The sequence below is a fragment of the Trachypithecus francoisi genome, unplaced genomic scaffold, assembly GCF_009764315.1.
Source record: "Trachypithecus francoisi isolate TF-2019V2 unplaced genomic scaffold, Tfra_2.0 Lachesis_group2, whole genome shotgun sequence".
Taxonomy (NCBI): Eukaryota; Metazoa; Chordata; class Mammalia; order Primates; family Cercopithecidae; genus Trachypithecus; species Trachypithecus francoisi.
Genome location: NW_022681465.1, coordinates 150,873,374 through 150,884,086, shown reverse-complemented (window position 1 = coordinate 150,884,086; position 10,713 = coordinate 150,873,374). Strand labels below are relative to the sequence as shown.

The 10,713-nt window shown below is 43.7% G+C and overlaps 2 protein-coding genes across 5 annotated transcripts in view; one reads left to right on the top strand and one right to left on the bottom strand.

Annotated features, from left to right (window-relative positions):
• The window catches only part of LOC117065702 (protocadherin gamma-C4), a 181,706-nt gene that overhangs the window by 13,394 nt on the left and 157,599 nt on the right, over positions 1-10,713 (top strand). The window contains exon 1 of one of the 4 annotated variants that reach the window (XM_033180865.1): positions 1,907-4,549. The exons of 2 other annotated variants lie outside the window; for them this stretch is intronic. In XM_033180865.1, the coding sequence (XP_033036756.1) occupies positions 2,036-4,549 (2,514 nt within the window). In that variant the 5' untranslated portion in view covers positions 1,907-2,035. Of the gene's footprint in view, positions 1-1,906; positions 4,550-6,160; positions 10,044-10,713 lie in introns of those variants that run through there. One more of the 4 variants, XM_033180867.1, reaches the window with a different exon arrangement.
• LOC117065707 (60S ribosomal protein L23a-like) lies at positions 5,643-6,163 on the bottom strand. The gene has a single exon (XM_033180890.1). It carries the CDS (start codon positions 6,161-6,163, stop codon positions 5,693-5,695), a length of 471 nt encoding a protein of 156 aa, XP_033036781.1. The 3' UTR covers positions 5,643-5,692.

Sequence of the window (10,713 nt, the reverse complement as noted above, 5' to 3'; positions counted from 1 at the left end):
TTCTTCTCATTGGTGCATAAGTAATTTTGATTTTCTTTCATTGTTCTGGTGATGGTATCTACTGGGGGAGGGGTATTGGATAGATGGAGATTGCTTTCTTGATTGCTCAGTAGTCTTGGCAATTTAATTTTCAATCTTTACTGTTGACATTTCTGTATGGTTGGCAAATCTTGCTAAAGAGACCTGTTTCCTAGATGTTAACACTCTTAGTAATAGCAGTGCCTTTTCTTAGTTGATATGCGATACTTGATATTTTCAAGTCATCTTATTCTTAGCTCTTTATAAATATATTTAGAGTTCTTCTCACCAAAGTTAAAGTTTATGTTCATCTTCATCAATTACATTCTAGTTTGTCTTTTTGCAGCAGCATGTATATGTGACACAGCCTTCCAATTATTAAGACTCTTAACACTTTGTCTCATCACAAGTAGCAAATATTGTCCAATTTTACATTTGCATCACTAACTTTGGGTCAATATTATTCCCACTGTATAATTTCAGTCAATGATATTTCATAATTTTTTAACCATTCCTAAATGATTTATTTTTATGCTTTTTCTATTTTGTCTCTATTTAAACAAGGAATGTAATGAACATTTGGGTTTATAAAGCATTTTCCATACTTCTTGTTTCTTTAGTATAGGTTTCTGAGGAATTAGTTAAATCTATAAACACATTGAGTTTTTTTAATGCATACTGTCAAATTTGTTTCCAAACATCTTATTTCACTTCTCAGTCATCCGGAGTTTGTGCAGTCTTTGAGGATTGTGAAAAATACCTTTAATCTACTCTCTCAAAGTCTGAGGTTTTTAAATTCTGTATAGCTAATGCACTTTTGTATGAGTCATTTCTACTGCTACTTGTTAAGTGAGGAATAAGCTTAAGAACTGATGTACTGCTTTATCTCAAATTTTCTCAGATTAATAAATTACTGTATGTAGCCATAAGCAAGAAAGTGATGGCACGTGCAATGATAATCCATGTTCAGCTACCAAAACATTTCATTTTACTGGCTATTTCTAAAGTGAGAGCTAAAGTAAAGTTAGAAATTGTAGTAAAATAATACTGAATGTGTCATGTGAAAAAATTACTAAACTATTATCTGCACTTTATAGTTCTTCAGTCTAACTTTTCTTTTTATTTCTTTTTTATTTTTAAGATCAGAGTTATTTACCCATTGTTTTAGGCTTTGCATTTGAACCGGTCATTCATGAAACATTGAAAGGCTTCATAAAAACGTTACTACTCTATGAAAGGTATTGTTCTAAAGATTGAGAACACATTGTAAACAAGATAGTCATATGCATAGCTTGTGGCCAAGAATGTGTTGTATACAAAATTAAGGAGCAAATTCTCTTCCCAAACCTATTATGGTATTTGTCAATCTCATTCGTACAGGGGTAAGGCTAACTCTTGAACAGTAGGTGGGTTTTTTGCAAATGAATTGAAGCATTGCCCCAGGTTCTAGAGGGTCAACTCATGTAAGGAAACTTGTTACTGCATAAATGGGGACTAAAGCCGAACCTCCAAGTTCCTGTCCCACTGTCTTTTCACTTATCGTCTCCTCCATTTTTCAAGTCCACCTTTGTCTTTAGGAGAGATAAATATGTCCCTCACACAATACGCTGTACTGAGAATGGGCTGTGGGGATGAACAATATGAAAACTGAAAAGATGGAGAACACATTCTTAGAAAAAAAATCGTCATATTTTCTCTAAGAAAATAAATAACTTTATAAAGTTTATTGTACAGGAAGATTTGGATCATTCTTGAATTTTCGTTGCAAATCAAAAACAGGAATTTGACTTTTATTATCTTGGGAGAAATAGGAATAGAAACGTGTATAAAAAGTAAACTTTTTTTACCAAGAATAAATTGCAGTAACAGGTTAAGACTCTGGGTGTCGCTGTTCACCAATCGGGGGAAAAGACAAACCAGAAATTTAATCAGAATCACAAGATTTCTGCAGCACAAAGCACTGGCTCTGGAGCTGTATGAAAGCTTCAAGCGGAAGCCCTGAGAGCTCCGGCTGTGAATGCACTTTATTTTGGACCCAGAAGATCCTGGGGCTCCTCAGCCCTCGACAGAGGGAAAACCAAAGCACAGGCGACTCCGCGGCGGGGTTGTAATGGCGGCGCCTCCTGCTAGCCCAGACCGCACCCGGCTGCTCCAAATCTGCCTTCTCCTGGGGATTCTGGGGGAAATTAGGGCAGAACAGATCCGCTACTCGGTGTTTGAGGAGCAGGAAGAAGGCTCAGTGGTGGGCAACATCGCCAAGGACCTGGGGTTGGCGCCCCGGGAGCTGGTGGAGCGCGGGGTCCGCATCGTCTCCAGAGGTAGGACGCAGCTTTTCGCCCTGAACCCGCGCAGCGGCAGCTTGGTCACCTCGGGTAGGATAGACCGGGAGGAACTCTGCGACAGATCTCCAAACTGTGTGACAATACTGGAGATTCTCCTAGAAGATACAGTGAAGATTTTGCGGGTAGAGGTGGAAATAATCGATGTTAATGATAACCCACCCAGTTTTGGGACAGAACAGAGGGAAATAAAAGTTGCTGAAAATGAAAATCCTGGGACGAGATTTCCTCTTCCTGAAGCTTTTGATCCGGATGTAGGGGTAAACTGCCTTCAGGGTTACCAGCTCAACTCAAACGGTTACTTTTCCCTGGACGTGCAAAGCGGGGCCGATGGGATTAAGTACCCAGAGCTGGTGCTGGAACGTGCTCTAGATCGCGAGGAAGAGGCAGTTCACCATCTCGTTCTCACCGCCTTCGACGGAGGTGACCCGGTTCGCTCTGGCACTGCCAGGATTCTCATAATACTTGTGGATACCAACGATAATGCTCCCATGTTCACTCAGCCCAAGTACCACGTAAGTGTTCGTGAGAACGTTCCTGTAGGCACTCGGCTACTCACCATAAAAGCCACTGATCCAGATGAAGGAGCCAATGGAGACGTGACGTATTCTTTCCGGAAAGTAAGAGACAAAATATCACAGCTATTTCAGTTAAATTCTCTGAGTGGGGATATAACAATATTGGGGGATCTAGATTATGAGGACTCTGGATTCTATGACATAGATGTAGAAGCCCATGATGGGCCTGGCCTCCGGGCTAGAAGCAAGGTGCTGGTGACAGTTTTGGATGAAAATGACAATGCACCAGAAGTCACAGTTACATCTCTCACCAGCTCAGTCCAGGAAACTTCTTCCCCAGGTACAGTAATTGCACTTTTCAACGTGCATGACAGTGACTCAGGAGGAAATGGCCTAGTCACATGTTCTATTCCAGATAATCTGCCATTCACACTTGAAAAGACCTATGAAAATTATTATCGGTTGTTGACACACAGAGCACTGGACAGGGAAGAAGTCTCAGAATATAACATCACTGTAACTGCAACTGACCAGGGAATTCCTCCACTGTCTACAGAAACTTATATTTCACTGCAGGTGATGGACATCAATGACAACCCACCCACTTTCCCTCATGCTTCCTACTCTGCCTACATTCCTGAAAACAACCCCAGAGGAGCCTCCATCTTATCTATGACTGCTCAAGACCCTGACAGTGGTGACAATGCCCTAATCACTTACTCCCTGGCCGAAGACACCTTCCAGGGTGCACCCCTGTCCTCCTATGTCTCCATCAACTCCAATACTGGGATCCTATATGCACTTCGCTCCTTCGACTACGAGCAGCTTAGAGACCTGCAGCTACTGGTGACAGCCAGTGACAGTGGAGACCCTCCACTCAGCAGCAATGTGTCAGTGAGCCTCTTTGTGCTGGACCAGAACGACAATGTCCCTGAGATCCTGTACCCCACCTTCCCTACAGATGGCTCCACTGGTGTGGAGCTGGCACCCCGCTCTGCAGATTCTGGCTACCTGGTGACCAAAGTGGTGGCAGTGGACAGAGACTCAGGCCAGAATGCCTGGCTGTCCTACCGCCTACTCAAGGCCAGCGAGCCGGGACTATTTGCAGTGGGGCTGCACACAGGCGAGGTGCGCACCGCACGGGCCCTGCTGGACAGAGATGCGCTCAAGCAGAGCCTTGTAGTAGTCGTCCAGGACCATGGCCAGCCCCCTCTCTCGGCCACCGTCACACTCACTGTGGCTGTGGCCGACAGCATCCCAGATGTCCTGGCTGACTTGGGCAGCCTCAAGCCTTCAGCAGACCCAGACGACTCGGGCCTCACACTTTATCTCGTGGTGGCAGTGGCCGCTGTCTCCTGCGTCTTCCTGGCTTTTGTCATGGTGCTGCTAGCACTCAAGCTGAGACGCTGGCACAAGTCACGCCTGCTTCACGCTGAAGGCAGCAGGTTGGCAGGTGTGCCTGCCTCGCACTTTGTGGGCGTGGACGGGGTTCGGGCTTTCCTGCAGACCTACTCCCACGAGGTCTCCCTCACCGCAGACTCGAGGAAGAGTCATCTGATCTTCCCCCAGCCCAACTATGCAGACACGCTCATCAGCCGGGAGAGCTGTGAGAAAAGCGAGCCTCTTCTGATAACTCAGGATTTACTTGAAACAAAAGGAGACCTTAATCTTCAGGTGAGTCAATCTTATAATAGATCATACCACACTGAAATATAGACAGAGCTGTGTAAATGTCTCCCATTATATATGTAATATATCAAATAAAGGTGCCTCTTTTAATATTTTATTGCTGTAAAGAGAACTGGTGGATGACCCTTCAGTAATGACCAACAGTCTTTACCACACAAAAATGTTGTTTATTATCCTTTTTGGTCTTCATTCAGTTGTAGTTTCAGCCAGAATTTTCTAATTTTACAACTCTAAACCATCTCATTTCCTTAAATGTCCTTTTCTGTGCTGGGTGCGGTAATCCTAGCACTTTGGGAGTGTGAGGAGGGTGGATTGCCTGAGCTCAGGAGTTTGAGACCAGTCTGGGCAACATGGTGAAACCCAGTCTCTACTAAAATACAAAAAGTTAGCCGGGCCTGGTGGTGCACACCTGTAGTCCCAGCTGCCCTGGAGGCCGAGACATGAGAATTGCTTGAACCTGGGAGGCAGAGGTTGCAATGAGCTGAGATCATGCCACTGTACTCCAGCCTGGGTGACAGAGCAAGCCTCTGTCTCCAAGAAATAAAATAAAATAAAGTAAAATGAAATAAAAAATAAATTTCCTTTTCCCTTAGGTGTTACTGCAAAGATACAAGAGACCTGTGAAATAGAAGGCAATTGTGTAAATTCACATTTACAATATTCTTTCTCATGAAGTTATTGTTGGATCTGCACTGAGGATTTTTTAATTTCCTATTTTTACACTGTACCATGCTTTACTTGAAGTTTACTTTTCCTTCCTTGAAAGGGTATTTTGCATTATAATAGGCAACATCAATTTAAGAACACTGGCAACTTATGAGTTCAACTTTTAGATATAACTTTAACAGATATTTTCTCAATGAACTGTTATATTTCAAATATTTTCTTGTTGCTGTTCTGAGATGCACCAGCAGTGACTATGCGTGATTCCTTTGGTGCACTCCTGTGATTATGAGAAATATTTCAAAGTTAATTTCACTTATATTTACGTAGATTCTAGAAGTAACTTTAATAATTTTTAAATTGCCTGTCATGACATCACTATTGAGACTTTCTTGATTTCTTTTTTTTGTTGTTGTTGTTGAAAAGATATATATATATATTTAGAATTAGGCAGCTGGACTCAGTTTAGATGATCCCAATTTTGTTGGCAACATCCAAAGCATCGTAATCAGGAGCCAGTCGTACATATGCCTTTTTCTCTCCATCAGGCCGAATCAGGGTGTTGACCTTGACTACATCAATGTCATAGAGCTTCTTCACAGCCTGTTTAATCTGGTGCTTGTTGGCTTTAACATCCACAGTGAACACAAGTGTGTTGTTGTCTTCTATCTTCTTCATGGCAGACTCAGTGGTCAGCGGAAACTTGATGATAGCATAGTGGTCAAGCTTGTTTCTCCTCCAGGCACTTTTCCGAGGATATTTGGGCTGCCTCTGGAGTCGCAGTGTCTTGAGTCGCCGGAAGGTGGGTGATGTGCGGGTCTTCTTTTTTTTGTAGCTGTGGACACCTTTCAACACTGCCTTCTTGGCCTTTAAAGCCTTCGCTTTGGCTTTGGCTTTAGGAGGGGCAGGAGCTTCCTTCTTCGCTTTTGGTGCCATCTTGTGAAAAGGCGAGACTTTCTTGATTTCTAAGGAAAATATAAGTTTTTGGAGTCTTTTCTCTTTTCATCATGTGAGCCTCTTTCAAAGGCTGAGTTACTTGGGTTCTGGACTGATATGATTTATGCTGCTTAGTAAGTTGGCCTCATCCCTATTGCTACAAAGTGCTATCAGATATTTCTGTTACCATGTGGCTCTGGGATTATTTTATATGGGGAAAAATATTTTGTGTGTAGGGGATATACAACACTTTTCTTCTTTGTGCTTTCATTTAGTTCTGTGAGTTAATTCAAAATTCATGAATGCATATGCTTACACAAATTAGTGTAATTTGATAACTGAAAGTTGTAGTGATAGACTGTGGAATATGCCTCAATTTGATTTACAAAAGAGAGTTTTAGTTTCTACATGGTTTTGTATTCATAGAAAGTTGTGGTGCGATACATAGAGTAAGCTGGAATATGATATGCAGTTACCTGGGTTTGTGAGCAGAAAGCAGAAATAACAAGTGAATGTTGAGAGACAACTCACATCTGAGGAGAGATTGTTTAAAGTAATTAAGCCATAAAATATAATTTGGAAATGCTCAATTGGCCTGCAACTGTGTCAAGCATATTCAGGTGTTGGCATTAGGAATATATTCCAGAATGAGAGTGCCACATGTTTTAAAGGCCTAGGAAAGCAGTAGATAATTTATAACCTAAAATCAAATTTTTTAAAATATGTGTTTTTGTTAGAATGTGCAGTGAGTTTCTTTTAGTAAATAACAAGGTTGATTAAACAAATTGTTGTATATTCATATTATGGACTACTAGATAACTATATTATGGGCCACTAGATAACTATAAAAATAAATGGGAAATCTCTCTGTGTACTGATATGATCTTTAAGATATAACAAATATAAAAGCAATGTGCAGAACATGGTATGTTGTATGCTTACATTTGTATAAAGAAGGAGACAGAATATTTATAAAAATCCGTTGCACTATATAAAACGTATCTCCAGAAGGATACCCAAGAAACGTTAACACTCATTTCCCCTGTGAAAGCAATTCTCCTCATCTAAAGCAGGGATGAATGCACCTTTTGAATTTGGAACTATATGAATATTTCACATATTTAAAAACAAATGAAGACTTTATAAATTAAAAAAAAGAGGAAGAAGAAAAGAAAAGTGTTCTTAGCAAATATTTACAAGCCATTGGTGCAGTTTCCTGAGAAAACCTCTGAGCGTCGCTGCCGGTCAAAAGAACGAAGAGAAGATCCAGGGAAGCTTTTGGGAGCCTCTTAGAGGGGAACTTCCTCCACAAACCAACCACGCAGAGGAGGCCAGTATAGATTCGGAAACAGAAAACAAAAGAAGCAGGAAAAGTGACCTGAGCCCGGATTCTGCCATCCTCGGAAGGCTTATTCCTCCTATGGGCAAAGGAGCAAAGGGAGCCCGAGGGAGACAGAAGATGAAGGCGAGCGCAGGGAGGTACGGGCTGGTGTGGTGGCTGCAGGTACTGTTGCCCTTCCTGTTGTCTTTGTTCCCCAGGGCTCTCTCAGACCAGATCCGCTATTCAATTCCAGAGGAACTGGCCAAAAACTCGGTCGTAGGAAACCTCGCCAAGGATCTGGGGCTCAGCGTCCGGGACTTGCCTGCCCGGAAGCTGCGGGTTAGCGCGGAGAGGGAATATTTCACAGTAAACCCAGAAAGCGGGGACTTACTTGTGGGTGACAGAATAGACCGAGAGCAGATATGCGGGAAGCAGCCTCTGTGTGTTCTGGATTTCGATACTGTCGCTGAAAACCCACTAAATATTTTCTACATAGCAGTAATTGTGCAGGATATAAATGATAATACCCCACTATTCAAACAGAGTAAGATTCATTTAAAAATTGGCGAATCCACTAAGCCAGGTACAACATTTCCACTTGACCCAGCCCTGGATTCAGATGTTGGTCCTAATTCACTACAAAGATACCACCTTAATGACAACGAGTACTTTGATCTCGCTGAGAAACAGGCTCCAGATGGACGTAAATATCCTGAGCTGATTCTAAAACATTCTCTGGACAGAGAAGAGCACAGTTTCCATCAACTGGTCCTCACAGCTGTGGATGGCGGAGACCCACCTCAAAGCGGCACAACCCAAATCCGAATCCAAGTCACAGATGCCAATGATAACCCTCCGGTGTTCAGCCAGGATGTGTACAGGGTCACCCTGAGGGAGGACGTGCCCCCGGGCTTCTTTGTGCTTCAAGTGACCGCCACTGACCGGGATGAAGGCATAAACGCGGAGATCACCTACTCCTTTCATAATGTGGACGAACAAGTCAAACGCTTTTTCAACTTAAATGAAAAAACAGGAGAAATCACGACAAAGGATGATTTGGATTTTGAGATTGCAAGTAGTTACACTCTGAGTATTGAAGCAAAAGATCCTGGAGATCTAGCAGCCCACTGCAGTATCCAAGTTGAAATTCTTGATGAGAATGATTGTGCACCTGAGGTTATTGTGACTTCAGTATTTACTCCCCTACCAGAGGATTCGCCACCAGGAACAGTCATCGCCTTGATAAAAACGAGAGACAGAGACTCTGGAGAAAATGGAGAAGTTTACTGCCAAGTGTTGGGAAATGCCAAGTTTATTTTGAAATCTTCCTCAAAGAACTATTACAAACTAGTGACAGACGGCGCCCTGGACCGGGAGGAGATCCCAGAATATAATCTCACTATCACAGCCACCGACGGGGGCAAGCCGCCTCTCTCCTCCAGCATAATTGTCACCCTGCACATCTCCGACGTCAACGATAATGCCCCACTTTTTCAACAGACTTCCTACATGGTTCACGTGGCAGAGAATAATCCTCCTGGCGCCTCTCTCGCTCAAATCAGTGCCTCTGACCCTGACTTGGGCCCCAATGGCCAAGTTTCCTACTCCATCGTAGCGAGCGACCTGGAGCCGCGGGAGATTTTATCCTACGTGTCCGTGAGCGCGCAGAGCGGGGTGGTGTTCGCGCAGCGCACCTTCGATCATGAGCAGCTGCGCGCCTTCGAACTCATACTGCAGGCCACCGACCAGGGCTCACCTGCGCTCAGCGCCAACGTGAGCCTGCGTGTTTTAGTGGGCGACCTCAATGACAATGTGCCACTGGTGTTGTACCCCGCGCTGGGGCCCGATGGCTCCGCCCTCTTCGATATGGTGCCACGCGCCGCAGAGCCCGGCTACCTAGTGACCAAGGTGGTGGCGGTGGACGCAGACTCGGGACACAACGCTTGGCTGTCCTACCACGTGCTGCAGGCCAGCGAGCCCGGGCTCTTCAGCCTGGGGCTGCGCACGGGTGAGGTGCGCACAGCGCGTGCCTTGGGCGACAGGGACGCGGCCCGCCAGCGCCTGCTGGTCGCTGTGCGTGATGGAGGACAGCCGCCACTCTCCGCCACCGCCACGCTGCACCTAATCTTCGCGGATAGCCTGCAAGAGGTATTGCCAGACCTTAGCGGCCACCCGGAGCCCTCTGACCCCCAGACGGAACTGCAGTTTTACCTAGTAGTGGCCTTGGCCTTGATCTCGGTGCTCTTCCTCTTAGCGGTGATTCTGGCAATCTCCCTGCGCCTGCGACGCTCTTCCAGTTCAGACGCTTGGGGCTGCTTTCAGCCTGGTCTCAGCTCCAAGCCTGGACTTGGGGTTCTCCCAAATTACAGTGAGGGAACATTGCCCTTTTCCTACAACCTGTGTGTTGCCTCACAATCAGCCAAGACAGAGTTTAATTTTCTGAACGTAACCCCGGAATTGGTTCCCTCACAAGATCTCCTCTGTGACAATGCCTCTTGGGAACAAAATACAAATCATGCAGACGCTGGAGTCCCTTTTGCCTCAGATACTATTTTAAAGGTGAGCTTTAATTAATTTATTTTCACTTCTGGTTTTATTGTTTCACCTAATTTGGGTAGGAAGTTCCATTGCAATTTCTTTGTCTGTGAGTTAGATTTGGTCAATGTTGTGCCTTAATTATCTTAATCTTATTTAACTGAATTTTAAGTGTTTTCTCTCTGAAGTGTGAGATTTATTTAGCAATAATTGCAAACCTTTATCACATGAGATACTGCACTGTATTTCTTTTTCTTCCTCATCTTTGCTTTTCTCTGAAGATTTGTTACTATTGGGACTTTAGGCAATTACTTTCACCTTCAGGCTCTTTGTTATTCAAATTTTTGTTTTACTTCCTCTTAGCATCATAGTACTTTAGAGTAAAGAGAGTCTTCATTTTAGTAGTTTTTGGAACTTGGGAACCAAAGATGAAAGGCTTTTACATAATGGCATGGCTGGTTAATTGCAGGGCATGGGTAGGACATTGTCCCATTGACTTGAAGACCCACACTCGGCAAGCTAAATGTCTTGGAATCACAAATATATTTCTAAAGGATAGGCAATGTTTGAGGTCTGAGGTGTCTGCTTTAAAGAGTGCATTTAACAAATGTGAGAAATCATTCTCTGACATGCATTTTAACAAATTGCTCTTGAGAAAAATTACACATTGAGAAAAATCTTACAACCTATGTTC